Source organism: Salmo trutta, chromosome 26, assembly GCF_901001165.1.
Source record: "Salmo trutta chromosome 26, fSalTru1.1, whole genome shotgun sequence".
Classification (NCBI taxonomy): Eukaryota; Metazoa; Chordata; class Actinopteri; order Salmoniformes; family Salmonidae; genus Salmo; species Salmo trutta.
In genome coordinates this window covers 3,275,880-3,294,590 of record NC_042982.1, presented here as the reverse complement: position 1 = coordinate 3,294,590, position 18,711 = coordinate 3,275,880, and the positions used below count along the sequence as shown (strand labels likewise).

The following is an 18,711-nucleotide window of genomic DNA, read 5'->3' as shown; positions in this document are numbered from 1 at the left end:
CAGTATTATCATAAGTAGACGTATGCTTGGAATACGGAGGAGGAATGGAGGGAAAAAGGAAGGCAGAGGAGGTCTAAGAGAAAGAGAGGGAAGAAAAGGGTGAGCTTGCGTCGGTAAAAAATGGCAGAAAAAAGGGAAATCTGTTTAAAGAAGAATGGTAGAAAGTGTAAGCAGAGTGAGCTGAAGACAGGAGGAGAAATGGAAGTGAGGTGGTAGGTGTGGTGAAGTTCTCGGAGCCGGAAGCTTGCACTGAGGTTCAGGATAAAGATCAGTCTGTGACAGTAGGAGTAAAGCTTTTGGAAAAAGGGGACCTTTGCCTTTTGGCTGATCCATTTGTGGTTTCAGTGTGGGTTAAAACAGAGTTGGGTACTGTGGAATCGGTGAGGGTAACCAGAAGTGGTCTTGTGATAATTGTTTGTTTCTGCTGGTCAGAGGGAGAAGGCGCTCTGCGTTAAAGGAATGGGGGCAATAAATGTGAATTGTTTTGCTCAAGAAAAATACACCATTGAAAGGAGTGATTACTGGGGTAGCAGTAAAAGTTGGCCAACTGAAGGGGAAGGTTGTTTGTGATGCTTGTGGTTTGGTGCGACGCAGACAGGGTTGCGTAAGTGGTGAAACAGAAGAGTCATTGTCTGTTCTTTTGAGTTTTGATGTTGACTCTTTGCACGACAGTGATGTTTGGATATATAAGTTATCCTGTACGAGCTTTTGTGCCAAATACCTTATGTTGTTACAGGGGTCAAACTTATGGGCATGTGACAGCAATGTGTAGGAGGGAGGTTCCTAGGTGTGAGAAGTGTGCAGAAGGGCATGAGACAAATACATGTGTAGCATTGGGGAAAGTAGTGGTATGTGTTAATTGTAGGGATGCCCATGGGGCTGGGGATCAGAAATGTCCCGTGCGAGAGAGGCAGGTTGAAGTTTCCAGGGTTCGAGTAGTGCAGAAGTTGTCATATGCTGAGGCAGTGAAGAAAGTAGAGAAAGAAGGGTCAAGGGGGAGGGATCCTGAGAGGAATGTTGTGAGTAGTAGATCTGTACCAGTACAGAGGGAGGGGCCAACAAGGGATATGTTTCAGTAAGATTGGATTTTTTAGCATTTATAGCAATGGTTATCAACTGTACTGCAGGGATGGAACGTAAGTCCGCAGAAAATTGAGGTTGTGGTGGCAGCTGCAGAGAGGTATTTGGGTGTGAGAGACTTGACATCAGAAGAGTTACAGGGTGTGTTAAGTGGTGGTGTCCCACCCTTTCAGGTTGTTGGACTTAGGTAGGACTAAATAGATTGAAATAGTGGAGTAGGGTGGTGTTTTTATTTTTTTAAATGTGTGAGTGTAGTGTTCAATGTAAAAAATGTAAAAATATTTTTTTAAAGTATTTAACTAGCCTTATTTACAATGACGGCCTACCCCGGCCAAACCCTAACCCTGGGGTCGGCAACCCAAAATGTTGAAAGAGCCATATTGGACCAAAAAAACAAAAACAAATCTGTCTGTAGCCGCAAAAAATTAAAAGCCTTATAATGAAGGCAACACATGCTGTAAGTGTCTATATTAGCCTACTATCAAAATTATAAGTAGGCTACAAATACATAATGAGCATTCATGATTAAACGTTTATTTTACCTGCAGTGCATCCTGGAGAGAATGATGCACCACGTGACTACTCTGCTGTACGATGGTGCTTGAAGTTTAACTTCCATTATAATATTAATGTATTATGTTTCGTTGCATTGATGAAATTATAGAAATACAATACAGAAATCAGATTTTTGATGTCATTTTTATTTTAGGATTCGAAAAAACAACAAAATGTGCAACCTGCATAATAGGCCTCCTGTAATTTCAGACCTCCCCATGGAAATAAAATGCAGTCCTTTTCAATCCTCAATAATACGATACAATCCTCTTCTCTTTTCCCCCTTATCTGGGCAACAAACAGAGTGCAATAAAACAGCAGCCTTTTGAAAAGGTAAAGTATATAAAATTAAAATACAGTTTAAGTTCGATTTCTGTGCATTATCCTCTTCTCTTTAGTTTTCTGCAAATGTGCAGCAGCTCCTCTTCTCTTTTGACACGCACAATACAATGCAGCCATCCTCGGACCTGAGCAACAAAACACAATAATATCCCTATGTGTCATTCCAAATATATACTGACAAAAATCAGAAATCACTTTATAAAAACAGCCACTTTGTTACTAAATATGTGCCTATGACAGGATTGTGTTCTTACCCGTTTAATGTGACTTCTGTTTTCGGACATCACTGGACAGCTTCTCAACATCGGGCATGTAAAATGTAATTTTTAATCTTCACGCAGGACTGCAAGCTCTCATCTGTGAGGCGGGTGCTGTATTTGGATTTTATGTAGTTCATGTTTGAGAATATCTGCTCGCACAGGTATGTTGATCCAAAGATGGATAATACTCCTAATGCATATTTCTTCATGTTCCTATAACTGTCAGGAAGAATGGAAATGTCTTTCCACGTTACTCTTTGTTATTTGACAACTTCTCATTACAAAGCAAACATGCAGGCAATCCTTCCGCATTGGCAATGAAAGCAAATGATTCGGTCCAAGAACTGTGGAATCCTCTGTTCTCCTCAGCCATCTTTCTCTTTTTCCCTTTGGGATCCATGGCCCATGACACACCCGCCGGTTTGTTTGCAACAGCCATCTGTCTGGCACTACGCCGAGCTGAAACGTGTGTCGCAGGCTATGACGTAAATCTTTGTTGACAGAAATGTTGAAATTAAATATTTATTATAGATATTTTTACAGCATTGGATAATAAATTATATTAAAACAAAAAATATATTCACACCATCTTTTTCCATTTTCATATTTTTGAAAAAGCTCCAGGGAGCCACTAGGGCGGCGCTAAAGAGCCGCGGGTTGCTGACCCCCGCCCTAACCCAATTGTGCGCCGCCCTATGGGACCCTCAATCACGGCCGGTTGTGATACAGCCTGGAATCGAACCAGGGTCTGTCGAGACGCCTCTAGCACAGATGCAGAGCCCTTAGACCGCTGCGCTACTCGGGAGCTTGATTTAATAATTTTTTTTCAAGAAAAGTATAAGGGAGTTGTACTCCAGTCTAGTAGGTGGCGGTAATGCCACATTTATTGTATGTCAACCGCCGTTAAACATCATCAAATAAGAAGATTTATGTCATCTGTCGTTGAAGCAAAGCTTGTTCTGTCTGTGGTTGCCGTTGTAATAGCGTTCAGCAGACAAGGCTTGCATAAACCTTGGCGTTCACCGGGCAGAAGTTTCCACATATCCAGAAGAAAAGTTCGTTTGTTGTCAAAGGTAAAATGCAATTTGTTGGCTCACACCACTAGCTAAACACATTCACTAACGTTTTAGCCCATCTACACGGACGGCATCTGTCATTCAATTGCTAGCTATTTGTCATCATTATCATGTACTGTGCCGTAAAGCTAGCTCTTGATTATGACTCAGTTCTATTCAATGATGTATATAAATCATTGGTTCCATTACACACAAAAAAGTCATTGATTGGACCAAGGCAGTTTCTGTTGGGGGTGATTTTGTTAAGAGCCCCGACGCTCGGTCTGAACATTATTAACGCATCGCTTGCGGTATGGTTTTGGAAGCATAAGGACCTTTTTCATATCGACGAGAAATAATTTTTGAAAAAACGAAAGGTTAAATTGACACCTTTTTTATTATAGGGTCAGGGTTCCAACACCGCCATATTTCCATGTTTTACAACGCTTGTTTACGGAAACAGACGGAAGACCGAGTGAACTAACGTTACCTGTGCTAATTAGTTAGCTATCTGCGTCTCCGGACACCTGTGCGTAAAACGGAAGACAGACGCCACCAACGTGTTAATAAGGAAAAAAAATGTCGGCTGCAAATGTATTGAAACCGGTTAAAACATTCTACAATAAGTGTTTTTTTTGCATTTATGAAATTATTTTGATGTGATATGAAAGGAATTTGTTTTTAGAACTGTACCGCAATTGAGATTCGATTCACGTTTAGATGGAGTATTTGGGTGCTTTGGCTTCCAAACAGAACATGTAAGGTCCTTGGACTAAGCAGTAACAGGCAACTTTAGTCCAATATTGGGCTACTGTACAGCTGTATGAACGTGTGCATTTTTTAAAATGTAATCCGATCTACTTATTAAAGCTGAATCATGGTGACTTACCAGTATTTGCTAGTGTATAGTATAGCTATGCTTGATCATGCATGTTACCTTTCCCAGTTGAGCTAAAGGAGAATCAGAGATGTGTGCTGCTGTCTACGTGTTGTCTACGGTGATGGGGTATGTGCTCACCTCTGCCTTGTTACTAAAATGCCCAACGCTTCTGCATCGGCGGAAGAGAGAGCCATTCCTAAGCAGACACATATCCCATCGTGGAGGTGAGTGTTGCTGGAATCTTGCTTCATCCATACATGACACATCCATGAAACTGGAACTATAAAAGGCAGTGTTGTTCCTCAAGACATCTTGCTAACTTGGCTCACACCAACTCTGTTTCAGGCACCTTTAATTTATGAACTCCTTTCTGCCATGTCTGTATTTGCAGGGGCAGGTGAAAACCTGGAGAACACCATGGCAGCTTTCAAGCAGTGAGTCAAGTCCATATCCTCCCATTGACTCGTGCTGCATCATGTCATGTTTAACATAGGCCAACACAGGAGGATTAGGCTAAATATCCAGACTAACAGCAAGCAATGCCATAAGCAGATAACACATGGAACTGAATTGATGGTAAACCTACATTCTCTATGGAGAAAGTAGGCAAATGGGACCGGATGTCCTTATAGGTAAAATATAATTCTGCTGAATGTATTATTCAGTTTGCCAAAATTACTCATCAAGTTTGTTTTATTACTAGTAGAGGATGCTTGTGTTTAATAGTAGTCTAGACTCAAAAGTATGAATCATGTCACGTCGGTGTGCTGGAGTGCTTTATCATGTATTACGTGTGGCTGTTGCAACTGACAGATCAGACCATATTTTGCCATAATGACATGACACCAACAATGTTCAACTAGGAGCAGTAGTGGCGCATGGGTAAAACCATTGTGGAAGCCAAGCCAGAATTATTATTTTTGTGTGCCATATTTCAACCTATATGTTGTGGTAATTGCATTGTTTGCTCTATAACCTGTTAGTTCATATGCCATGCCACCGTGATACAGTGCCTTCGGAAAATATTCAGACCCCTTGACTTTTTCCACATTTTGTTACATTACAGCCTTATTCTAAAATGGATGAAAGTTTTTTATTTATTTATTTTTTTCCTCTCAATCTACACACAATATCCCATAATGACAAAGCAAAAACAGGTTTATACATTTGCGCAAATGTATAAAAAAAATTAAAAAAAACTGGTCACATTTTCATAAGTATTCAGACCCTTTACTTAGTACTTTGTTGACGCAGCGATTACAGCCTCAAGTCTTCTTGGGTATGACGCAACAAGCTTAGCACACCTGTATTTGGGTAGTTTCTCCCATTCTCTGCAGATCCTCAAGCTCTGTCAGGTTGGATGGGGAGTGTCGCTGCACAGCTATATTCAGGTCTCTCCTGAGATGTTCAAGGTCGGGCTCTGGCTGAGCCACTCAAGGACATCCGGAGACTTGTCCCAAAGCCACTCCTGCATTGTCTTGGTTGTGTGTTTAGTCATTGTCCTGTTGGAAGGTGAACCATCGTCAAAGTCTGAGGTCCTGAGCTCTCTGGAGCTCATCAAGGATCTCTGTACTTTGCACCGTTCATCTTTCCCTCGATCCTAACTAGTCTCCCAGACCCTGCCGCTGAAAAACATCCCCACATCATGATGCTGCCACCACCATGCTTCACCGTATGGATGGTGCCAGGTTTCCTCCAGATGAGTTTCATCAGACGAGAGAATCTTGTTTCTCATGGTCTGAAATTCCATAAGGTGCCTTTTGGGGAACTCCAAGGGGGCTGTCATGTGCCTTTTACTGAGGAGTGGCTTCTGTCTGGCCACTCTACCATAAAGGTCTGATTGGTAGAGTGCTGCAGAGATGGTTGTCCTTCTGGAAGGTTCTCCCATCTCCACAGAGGAGCTCTGCCAGACTGACGATCGGGTTCTTAGTCACCTCCCTGACCAAGGCCCTTCTCCCCCAATTGCTCAGCTCTAGGAAGAGTCTTGTTGGTTCCAAACTTCTTACATTTTAAGAATGATGGAAGCCAGTGTTTTTGGGAACCTTATATGCAGCAGACATTTTTTGGTACCCTTCCCCAGAGCTGTGCCTCGACACAATCCTGTCTCGGAGCTCTACGGACAATTCCTTCGACCTCATGGCTTGGTTTTTGCTCTGAGATCCACTGTCAACTGATGTGTGCCTTTCCAATCAATTGAATTTACCACAGGTGGTCTCCAATCAAGTTGTAGAAACATCAAGGATGATCAAAGGAAACAGGATGCACCTGAACTCAATTTTGAGTCTCATAGCAGAGGGTTTGAATACTTTTCTAAATAAGTTTTTTTTTTAAATTTGTAATACATTTCCAAATGTTTCTAAAAACCTGTTTGCTTTGTCATTATTGGCTATTGTCTGTAGATTGATTGAAAATCAGTCATACAGTACTCTTATTTTCATTTACCTAGGTTACCTGGCTAAAATGTTGCTCGCTTGCCTAACTTCCTTCATGGGCAACGATGAGCAAGTTAGTTAACGTTAGCCTACTACGTCAAGCTACATAATGAACATCCATCCTCTCAAGGGCCAGGCGCACAATGTATAAATTAATGGTTATATCAGAATCGCCATTTATAATCATTGGCCTGTATGTTGAATGAAGTAAAACCACAAGTCCAAATCCCTATCTCCATCCATGGCTAATTTGAGAAAGGGACGATTTTAGCTAGCTAGCCACTGGAGGACCAAGACACGAGATGTAACAATTCAAGTTTTCTGTCAATGGTGTTTTGCTTTTGATGTGATTGGTGTGAATTCAAATCCAAACTGTCTTTCCTTGACACTTATTTTTGGTGCGTCAGGACCATTCACAATTTAGCTCAATGCCGTTTTTTGGCTATTTTAACGTTTTCTTTATCAAGGGAGGCCAAATGCTCGCTGGCTTCCCTTGTATTCAATGCTACAGGCGGCAACAATGTCGTGACCAGACAGCATCAGATAGATGGGCTACACATAGAGACAGAGGGGCGCTGTTTCGCTTGCTCAGCTGCTTTGTCCGGTAAGATGCATTGAAGGAAAATTATGAAACGCAGCGAAACGAAATATGCATTATTACTTATTTTGGTAAATACGCACCACTTTGAGGTGTGGGTAACCGAGTTGAATTGGTTAACCTCACTCCTCGGGTTGAAATGCCAACATCGGTGCCATCGACTTGCTAGCGTTGCGGTGGTGTAGTTGGCTATGGCATTGTCAAGAGGGTGGTCGTGTGTTTGCAAGATGGGAGGAGGATGTGATGTTCAGCAAGCAGCATTGATGTCCATTACGTGTGTACCCTGTCTAGATTTGTTGACACTATCCTCAACTTCCTGCTGGTGGGGTATATGTGTGTGTGATTGTCTCCTTTACATGTGTCCAGTGCAGTGGACCTTGGCACTGACATGCTGGAGCTCGACTGTCACATGACCAAGGACGAGCAGGTGGTCGTGTCACACGATGCCAACCTGGAGAGGTCGACTGGCATCAGTGCCCACATCTCTGACTTGGCCTACGCCGTGAGTATCGCAAGGTTGGCTTCTCAACAGCCGTATAAAAACTTAGCCTACGTACTTTACCTAGGCCTCATTGCGGCCCGTAAGGCCTCCTCAAGGTCCCTCCATGTCTTCCTGTCTTGCGCTATTTTAGATGCCAGTTTCCAGGTCTTGAACTCCGCTTTCATATAATTCTACTCCCAAGTCTTTTGTTGCATTTATCTCCCTATTAGAATAGATCCTGTCAGAAGTTTAATCAGATTTTTGACCAAATAATACATCTCAAGGGATTAGTGTTGTCACGATACCAGTATCGCAGTAATACAATACCAGAGTTTCCTTGGCAAGAAGGAGTACACGAAGCAGACTAAACTCTATGGTCCTTTTTTAAAAACCTACTTTTGTAAAATACTGTGGGCTATAGCTTGCAAAATTAACATGTGACTCTGGGTAACATCATAAGGCTGTTTTTTCCAACAGGAGTGTTTTCCTTATAATTAAGTCTGCTTCATGTTTTGTTTCTTTCTTACTTCCTGGTATTGTGACAACACAAAAAGGGATATGCATGATAAAATGTGTGTAATATGTTTGTTCTCTACAGGATCTGCCTCCTTACCTGTGCAAGCTTGGTGTGACTTTCCAGAGAGGTGAGTATCACTGTTTGTATGTAGTACATGCTGCTTTGGCAGGTGTGGATGTGTTCTTAATTTTTCCCCTGTGTGTGTCTACAGAATGCTTCTGCGAGGGAGGGGAGGACAAACGCATTCCTCTCCTCAGGGATGTGTTTGAGGCCTTCCCTAAGACCCCTGTCAACATTGACATCAAGGTCAACAATGACACCCTTATCAAGAAGGTGTGGCCTTGGGTTAGACATTTCAGGAAAGAAGTGGGTGCTTTGAGTGTGTGATGGGGTAAGTGCTCTCATCAAATGGTTGTTCTCATTGTGGGTTGTGAACTTGTTTGTTCTGCAGGTCTCAGAGCTGGTTGTGAAGTATGACAGAGAACACATCACTGTTTGGGGCAACTCTAGCAACCAGATTGTGCAGAAGTGTTACAAGGAGGTACCTAATGGCTAATTTCCTTGTATAATGATATAATCTGTTTATGCTTGGTAATATTTACCTTGATCAACACAAAATTGGAAATTATATTTACATGTTTTTATGATGGGTGTTTGGGAAGAACCTTTTTAGCACACCGAGTTCTTTGTCATACTAGGAAAGCTGGATTGTGGACTTTGTTTTTATCACCACCTTGTACTTTCCTGTCTGTGTTGTAGAACCCTCGTATCCCAGTGCTGTTCAGCATGCGCAGGGTTCTAATGCTGATGGGTCTCTTCTACACCGGCCTTCTGCCATTTGTGCCCCTCAAAGAGCAGTTCCTGGAGATCCCCATGCCTTCCATCGTCACCAAGTATGCAACACCCAGAGACACACACACCCACTTTTAACTTAGCTTAGGCCATAATTTTACATGTAACACCTATCCTCCTTGGTTTTAGTGTTTGTATGACATGTTTTACTTCATATTATGAGGCATGTCTTACCTTGCTTCAAAGTAGCCTAGCCAAAATTCAATTATAGAAATGTGGAGGCAATTATTTTATAAAGATTTTTTATTTTATTTTACCAAGTAGGTTGACCGAAAACACATTCTCATTTACAGCAACGACCTGGGGTTATAGTTACAGGAGAGAGGAGGGGGGATGAATGAGCCAATTGGATGTCTATGTTTGTGCCTTGCTAAAGACCGACGTGAAGAAATCCACAGGGGCTGGTTCACTTGACCTCTTCTTACTACAGCTCTCTGCCACGCTCATTGTTGAATCTTTTAACTTGACAATTGCTCCTGGTGTTATCCCTAAGGTTTGGAAAGCGGCACATGTCCTCCCGCTACATAAAGGCAGAGAGGTCCTTCTGATTTAGGTAATTACTGTCCGATCTCCAAGTTATCTTGCCTAGCCAAAGTATTAGAATCTCTGACCCACTCCCAGCTAATAATAACTCTTCTAAATATGCACCAATTTTGTTTTAGATCTGGACATGGCACTGTTTCAGTTACTATGGTAACTGAAGTGTGCAAAGCTGTCAAGGCAAAGGGTGGCTTTATGAAGAATCTCCAATATATAAAATATATTTAGATTTGTTGGACACTTTTTTTTTTGTTTATTTTATTTATTTATTTTTTTGGGTTACTACATGATCCCATACGTGTTATTTCATAGTTTTGGTGTCTTCACTACTATTCTCCAATGTAGAAAATAGTAAAAATATAGAAAAACCCTTGAAGGAGTAGGTGTTCTAAAACTTTTGACCGGTAGTGTATGTTCTGTAATTCATGGTCATTTTTCTCAGATGGGCTACATATTCACGCATTGGATGGTTCTCTCATCGAGCAGGTTCCTGCCTATAAATATCTGAACATTTTGATTGATAAAGATCTAATGTTTAAAAAACTTACTGATGGGCTGGTTTGGAAGCTAAGATTTAAAGTAGACTTCTTTTTTAGACAAACTCAGCAACAACAAAAGAAGAAACGTCCCTTTTTCAGGACCCTATCTTTAATTAGATTTTTACCAATTATCTTTTAACTTCGCAGATCTTCATTGGAAAGGGTTTAGACACTGTTTCCCATGCTTGTTCAATGAACCATAAACAATTAATGAACATGCACCTGTGGAACGGTCATTAAGACACTAACAGCTTACAGACGGTAGGCAATTAAGGTCACAGTTATAAAAACTTAGGACACTAAAGAGGCCTTTCTACTGACTCTGGAAAAACACTAAAAGAAAGATGCCCAGGGTCCCTGCTCATCTGTGTGAACGTGCCTTAGGCATGCTGCAAGGAGGCATAAGGACTGCAGATGTGGCCAGGGCAATAAATTGCAATGTCCGTACTGTGAGACGCCTAAGACAGCGCTACAGGGAGACAAGACGGACAGCTGATCATCCTCGCAATGGCAGACCGCGTGTAACAATACCTGCACAGGATTGGTACATCCGAACATCACACCTGCGGGACAGGTACAGGATGGCAACAACAACTGCCCGAGTTACACCAGGAACGCACAATCAATCCATCAGTGCTCAGACTGTCCCGCAGACAGAGAGGCTGGACTGAGGGCTTGTAGGCCTGTTGTAAGGCAGGCCCTCACCAGACCTCACCGGCAACAACGTCGCCTATGTGCACAAACCCACCGACGCTGGACCAGACAGGACTGGCAAAAAGTGCTCTTCACTGATGAGTGTGCCAATAGACCAGGGGTGATGGTTGGATTCGTGTTTATCATCGAAGGAATGAGCGTTACACCGAGGCCTGCTCTCTGGAGCGGGATTGATTTGGAGGTGGAGGGCCCGTCAATGTCTGGGGTGGTGTGTCACAGCATCATCAGACTGAGCTTGTTGTTATTGCAGGCAATCTCAACGCTGTGCGTTACAGGGAAGATATCCTCCTCCCTCATGTGGTACCCTTCCTGCAGGCTCATCCTGACATGACCCTCCAGCATGACAATGCCACCAGCCATACTGCACGTTCTGTGCGTGATTTCCTGCAAGACAGGAATGTCCGTGTTCTGCCATGGCCAGCGAAGAGCCTGGATCTCAGTCCAATTGATTACGTCTGGGACCTGTTGGATCGGAGGGTGAGGGCTAGGGCCATTCCCCCCAGAAATGTCCGGAAACTTGCAGGTGCCTTGGTGGAAGAGTGGGCTATCATCTCACAGCAAGAACTGGCAAATCTGGTGCAGTCCATGAGGAAAAGATTCACTGCAGTACTTAATGCAGCTGGTGGCCACACCAGATACGGACTGGTACTTTTGATTTTGACCCCCCCCCCCCCACACCTTTGTTCAGGGACACATTATTCAATTTCTGTTAGTCACATGTCTGTGGAACATGTTCAGTTTGTCTCAGTTTTTGAATCTTATGTTCATACAAATATTTACACATGTTAAGTTTGATGAAAATAAACGTAGTTGACAGTGAGAGGTTTCTTTTTTTGCTGAGTTTAGAGCTTGCCTGGCCATTAACCGCAGGAAGCAGATTCTACAGTCAACTTTCCTGCCAGTTCTTTACTATGGTGACACCATTTACCAGAATGCAGCAGCCACTACTTTTAAACCTTTGGATGCCTTCTACCATATCGCCCTTTGCTTTATTACAGGTGACAGTTTTAATACTCATCACTGCATCAGAAGGTCGGCTGGACCTCACTAAAGTCCTGTTGATCACTTCGTTACCTCCCTCTTGTTTGCAAAGCTCTGCTTCACAAGCTTCCAGCATACCTCACTTCACTGTTGAAATATACTGAACAGAAATATAAACGCAACATGCAACAATTTCAAAGGTTTTACTGAGTCGATTTTACAGTTCAGTCAATTTAAATAACTGTGGCCCTAATCTATGGATGTCACATGCCTGGGAAAACAGATATGCGTCTGTTAGTCACAGATACTTTAAAAACAGGTAGGGGCGTGGATCATAAAACCAGTCATTATCTAGCGTGACCACCATTTGCCTCATGCAGCTCGACACATCTCTTTCGCATAGAGTAGATCAGGCTGATTGTAGCCTGCGGAATGGTGTCCCTTTCCTCTTCAGTGGCTGTGCGTAGTTGCTGGATATTGGCGGGAACTGGAACACGCTGTTGAGCCAGAGCATCCCAAACATGCTCAATAGGTGACATGTCTGCGTATGCAGGCCATGGAAGAACTGGGACATTTTCAGCTTTCATGAATTGTGTACAGATCCTTGCGACATGGGGCTGTGCATTATCGTGCTGAAACATGAGGTGATGGCGGCAGATGACTGGCACAACAATGGGCCTTTAGATCTCGTTACTGTATCTCTGTACATTCAATTTGCCATCGATTTAAATTGTGTTCATTGTCTGTAGCTTATGCCTGCCCTACTATAACCCCACGGCCGCCATGGGGCACTCTGTTCAAAACATTGGTATCAGCAAACCGCTCGCACACACGACGCCAAACACGTGGTCTGCGGTTGTGAGGCCGGTTGTACGTACTGCTAAAATCTCTAAAACAATGTTGGAGGCGGCTTATGGTAGAGAAATTAACTTTAAATTCTCTGGAAACGGCTCTGGTGGGCATTCTTGCAGTCAGCATGCCAATTGCACACTCCTCAACTTGAGACATCTGTGGCATTGTGTTGTGACACAACTGCACATTTTAGAGTGACCTTTTATTATCCCCAGCACAAGGTGTACCTGTGTAATGATCATGCTTCTTGAAATGCCACACCTGTCCTGTGGATGAATTATCTTGGCAAAGGAGAAATGCTCACTACCAGGGAGGTAAACACATTTTTTTCTTCACTAAATTTGAGAGAAATAAGCTTTTTGTGCAAATGGAAAATATCTGGGATCTTTTGTTTCAGCTCATGAAACATGTGACCAGTGCTTTACATCTTTATATTTTTGTTCAGTATATAAAAATGAGATGCCAAACCTTACAAAGTTTGGTATATCCGCCTTTAGTTTTAATGCACCACAGTTATTAAGGAATGATTTACAAAACAAATTACCCCTGGTGCCGATAGGGCTGTTTAAAACTTTTCACTGAAGTGTGCAATTGATTAATCAAACTTGATGTAATGTATTTATAGCTGTCTTGTAGTTTTTTTATATTTTTGTTGTAATTTTTGTCCTCAGGGCACCATTGTAAATGAGACACTGGTCTCAATTGGGTTCCCCTAAATAAATAGAAGTTAATAAAATATGCCCTTGAAACTAGAATTTCTATCCTCTTCTATTGGTTTTCATATCAACATTCGTTGTCCAGAAGCCAATGGCATAGAAGCCTAGTCATATTATCAATCCATTAGGTTTGTTGCATCTTTAGATTCTCCTTCTTTCTAATTTTCTAGCAGATTTTCATCTTGTCACATACTGTATGGAACCGCTCGCATCAGGTCCGCCTTTTAGAATCTGTGTTGCTGCGAACTGCATTTCGGAAAATGATTGAAAATGTAAAAACACATTGGCTACTTTAATTACAGGAGTTGCATAATTTGGTATAATAAACTGGGTTGTTCGAGCCCTGAATGCTGAAAGCCGTGGTATATCAGACCGTATACCACATGTATGACAAAACATGTATTTTTACTGCTCTAATTATGTTATCCAGTTTCTAATAGCAATAAGGCACCTTGGGGTTTGTGATATATGGCCAATATACCACGGCTGAGAGCTGTGTCCTAGCACTCCGCGCTGCATCGTGCTTAATAACAGCCCTTAGCTGTGGTATATTGGCCATATACCACACCCCCTCGGGCCTTACTGCTTAAATATAGCCTTTTGGCTGTGAGACGATATGCTTGCTATTGTATGTTTCAATTAAGCTCTTAATGAAACATTTGTTCGGGATAAGTTATAGATGGGCTATGTTCAGGTGCAATCACGAGCAGCAGGAGCCTCCCTCTTAAGCTTGAGTGAAGTGAGTTCGGAAAGTGTTTACAAATACCAACTTTATATGTCCGAACTCGGAATCAAATGGGCTTCCACCAAAAATGATATGGTCACTGTTTTAGAACGTTTATTTTTACTTTCTGCATTTTTCCCCTCTGCATTTTTCCCCATCAGGCAACTTGATTGTCAGATGTATGTGTAAACAGGATTATTTGTGAAATTGTTGTTCTTGCAAGGCATGCAAATGTTTTAACCACTACTATATTAAGCTGTCATTTTACAATCATAAATGTAATCAATGATTCTAACCAGTAGATATTTAGTCACTTATCTTATTGTAAGATAATAAACAGCTACTCGCTGTTGTTGTCAGAGACTCCATGAGGGTATTGTGAGGGGAGGTAGACTGTTTTCTCTGCTACCGCACGGCAAGCGGTACCGGAGCGCTTAGTCTAGGACCAAAAGGCTCCTTAGCCTCTTACATCTACACGTTCCGCTAGCGGAACGTCTGCTCCAAAATCCAATGATGGGCGGGGCGCGAAATACAAACTCCTCTAAAATCCGAAAACTTCAATTTTTCAAACATATGACTATTTTACAGCTATTTAAAGACAAGACTCTCCTTTATCTAACCACACTGTCCGATTTCAAAAAGGCTTTACAGCGAAAGCAAAACATTAGATTATGTCAGCAGAGTACCCAGCCAGAAATAATCAGACACCCATTTTTCAAGCTAGCATATCATGTCACATAAACCCAAACCATAGCTAAATGCAGCACTAACCTTTTATGATCTTCATCAGATGACACACCTAGGACATTATGTTATACAATACATGCATGTCTGTTCAATCAAGTTCATATTTATATCAAAAACCAGCTTTTTACATTAGCATGTGACGTTCAGAACTAGCATTCCCACCGAACACTTCCGGTGATTTTACTAAATTACTCACAATAAACGTTCACAAAAAGCATAACAATTATTTTAAGAATTATAGATACAGAACTCCTCTATGCACTCGATATGTCCGATTTTAAAATAGCTTTTCGGATGAAGCACATTTTGCAATAATCTAAGTACATAGCCCGGCATCACAGGGCTAGCTATTTAGACACCCAACCAGTTTAGCCTTCACCAAAATCACATTTCCTATAAGAAAAATGTTCTTACCTTGCTTGTTCTTCGTCAGAATACACTGCCAGGACTTCTACTTCAATAACAAATGTAGGTTTGGTCCCAAATAATCCATCGTTATGTTCCATCAACGACGTTTTGTTCGTGCGTTCTAGACACTATCCCAACGCTAAATCTCGGCCATGAGCATGACGCAGAATTTGACAAAAAAATTCTAAATATTCCATTACCGTACTTCGAAGCATGTCAACCGCTGTTTAAAACCAATTTTTATGCAATTTATCTCGTAGAGAAGCGATAATATTCCGACCGGGAATCTGCCTGTCTGTATACTGAGGGAAAAACCGAAAGCCGGGGGCGGGTCGGGTCGCGAGCGTAAGGCTTAGTCCATTGAGTGACCACTCAGCTTTTGCTCTCGTGTGCTTCAGCCAGGGCTTTGAATTACATCATTCCTGTTTTTCCCGGGCTCTGAGACTTCATTGGAGACGTGCGAAGTGTCACGTAACAGCAGAGATCCCTTGTAATAGATAGAGAGAATCAACAAGGGCAAGAAATGTTCAAACAGGGTACTTCCTGAACAGAAGCATCTCAGGTTTTTGCCTGCCATAGGAGTTCTGTTATACTCACAGACACCATTCAAACAGTTTCAGAAACTGTGGAGTGTTTTCTCTCCAAAGCTAATAATTATATGCATATTCTAGTTTCTGGGCAGGACTAATAATCAGATTAAATCGGGTACGTTTTTTTATCCAGCTGTGAAAATACTGCCCCCTAGCCATAAGAGGTTTTAACAGCTATTACCCCCAAGCCGTAAGACTGCTGAACAATTACTCAAATGGCCACCGGACTATTTACATTGACACCCCCCCCCCCCCTTCCATCTGTTTTGTACACCGCTGCTACTCGCTGTTTATTATCTATGCATGGTCACTTCACCCCTACCTACATGTACAAATTTACCTCGACTAACCTGCACATTGACTCGCTATCGGTACCCCCTGGATGTAGCCACGTTATTGTTACATTTTATATTTTTTTAGTTTATTTGGTAAATATTTTCTCTTTCTTGAACTGCACTGTTGGTTAAGAGCTTGTAAGCATTTCATGGTAAGGTCTACACTTGTTGTATACGGCGCATGTGACAACGTTTGATTCGTTCTCTCTATCCACTGGCTCTCCTCCCTCTCAATCTCTTGTTATCTGGAACAACAGGTTGCCGTTTTGAAAGTTGATCTCTGGGCACAATGAATAAATGATTCAAACAACATGCCTGTTTGTTCTCTGGATTGTAAATACTTTCCAATTTGGAAGCAGGCCAAACAGCAGGGATCATAGGGATTAATAAGAAATGCCTTTCCATTTAAAGCAGCTGAATTTGGATGTAAACAGAGGTTGAGGCCACTGTGGTTTGTTATAAGATAGACATTTTTATTTGTAATTTTTGTTCACGGGAGGGGCCCTTTCAAAGGGATATTGTAAGATTCTGTACATTTTTCTTACCTAGTCAGATGAACTTGTGGATACTGCTGGTGTACCTGTAGACGAAGTCATTGTGCTAATACTTGTTCGCATTGGCTCGCAAAACTTCCTCTAACTTCTCTCATACTGTATACTGAGACATAGAAATGGTATCAACGAGTTAATTGGACTTAAGAAGTGTGCTTTTGATTCCTTTATTTTCACTTATGTATTGCCTGTGTTTGATTCCACAGACATCTTATGAGGGATCCTGATAAGATGACCAGGAGTCAGCATGTCATCACCTGGCTGGCAGATACGTAAGTGTAATAGTCTGAGATTACTGTACCCTCCACTTGGAACAACTGCTCCATTGCACCCTTCAGAAGGAGCTCACATAGCATTACGTTTAGACTTCTCATCAGTGGTTGTCTGCAGCTGATATGTATCATAAATGATGAGGTTCATTAATCGGGGTCTAAACTTTCTCATGCAGCCTGCTGATGAGAAGAGCTCTGTTCAATCACCTAACAGCAAGGGGAATACAAGTAAGGCCATTCTGACAACTGCTATCGATTTTGCTTTTTATCACAGTCACGTTGTACAATATACTCTGCTCGTGCTCCTACTTTTTTAATTCCAGGTTTACGTCTGGGTGCTGAATGACGAGAAGGACTTTAAGAGAGCCTTTGACCTGGGAGCCACAGGGGTCATGACCGACTACCCCACAAAGCTGAGGGACTTCATGGAGAAGAATGGCGCTGCTAAATCACTAAATACACTGAAGACTGAATGATCTGCCGACGTTGCCACTTCCCCACCACTAAAGCCAACTGACCTGTCAAACTATCTCCAGACTCCATATAGATACAGCACTGTTTGAACACCAGCCCAGGCAGCTAAGATTATTTGGCCTTTGTCCTGCACGCCAACTGGGCAATAAGCCTTGTTAGTGTATCCACTTTTACAGTAAGGTTTTATTATGTTGTTCGATTAATTTAACATGGTCAGTTCAGATGTTAATTGTAGTTGAGGGATATTTGATCAAGAAGTGGTTCAATATTCAAGTATGTTATTGTGTTTTGCTATTTGACAGAATGCACACGTCTGTCTTATTCAAGACTTATTTCATGCCAACTCCATTGCTCATAGTTGAGCCTAACATGGCATGACAATGAGTGAAAAGGAGTTGGCATGATAGCACAAAGACTGGCATTACAATTAGTCTTGAATCAATGTAATGGTAAAGTGCTAATTATTTTCACCTGCTGAATCAATAGAATTAAGTGTCTTATATTTTGCAATTTTAGATTTTTTTTAAATATTGATATTGAAATATGAAATGCATTTGAAGTTTGGTCGTGCTGTAAAGACAACTGCAGAAAGGTGCATAGACTTGTATAAAACATGGGAAAGGGTTTGATGTGTACAGTTACTGGAGTTAGAACAGGTGACCTATTGAAAGGGCAACAGGCAGATGTTCTATCAGGGAAAGATGTTTAATCAGAATGAAGCCATAGACATGGAAAATGTATGACAATTGACAATTCAAAGTGTTAGAATGATTAAAGTGATTTTTCTGGACATTTGTATAATTTCAGCTAGTTGTTTTTGACAGAAGCTCCCACGTGCCAAAACACAATTGTGTACATGTTGGGCTCACCCGGCAACCTCATTGGACTACAGTGTACTGACCTGAACCCGCCTCCCACTTTTCTTGCAACCTCATTGGACTATACTGTACTGACCTGAACCCGCCTCCCACTTTAAGCTTGCAACCTCATTGGACTATACTGTACTGACCTGAACCCGCCTCCCACTTTAAGCTTGCAACCTCATTGGACGTCATTCCACTTGCAATTAACATTGTCCATGTTGGTTGTTGCAGGAAAGTTTACATTGATGGGAAGGAGAAGCGGGGATCAGCAACAAGTCAATTTGATTGGAACACAAGATTGTTAGAGAACAAAGACAAAAGGCTGGTCATTGTTTTTTTGTTTTTGTGTTCGA

General features: G+C 41.8%; 1 protein-coding gene and 2 long non-coding RNA genes across 3 annotated transcripts; 2 read left to right on the top strand and 1 right to left on the bottom strand.

The window, feature by feature from the left end:
* The first annotated feature begins 1,441 nt into the window (after positions 1–1,441).
* On the top strand, positions 1,442–1,760 carry LOC115163952 (uncharacterized). The gene is made up of 2 exons (XR_003869841.1): positions 1,442–1,537; positions 1,629–1,760. It is a non-coding gene; the product is annotated as an uncharacterized LOC115163952 (long non-coding RNA).
* A 5-nt stretch (positions 1,761–1,765) lies between these two features.
* Positions 1,766–2,272, bottom strand: LOC115163951 (uncharacterized). Its single transcript, XR_003869840.1, has 2 exons — positions 2,232–2,272; positions 1,766–2,102 (listed from the first exon to the last, which is right to left on the bottom strand). It is a non-coding gene; the product is annotated as an uncharacterized LOC115163951 (long non-coding RNA).
* A 775-nt stretch (positions 2,273–3,047) lies between these two features.
* On the top strand, positions 3,048–18,287 carry gdpd1 (glycerophosphodiester phosphodiesterase domain containing 1). Its single transcript, XM_029714409.1, has 11 exons — positions 3,048–3,310; positions 4,239–4,396; positions 4,564–4,606; positions 7,569–7,704; positions 8,282–8,327; positions 8,412–8,533; positions 8,652–8,741; positions 8,960–9,093; positions 16,956–17,021; positions 17,198–17,249; positions 17,345–18,287. The coding sequence occupies exons 2-11, from the start codon at positions 4,261–4,263 to the stop codon at positions 17,495–17,497; spliced, it is 978 nt and encodes a 325-aa protein (XP_029570269.1). The 5' UTR covers positions 3,048–3,310; positions 4,239–4,260; the 3' UTR covers positions 17,498–18,287.
* Positions 18,288–18,711: the final 424 nt, after the last annotated feature.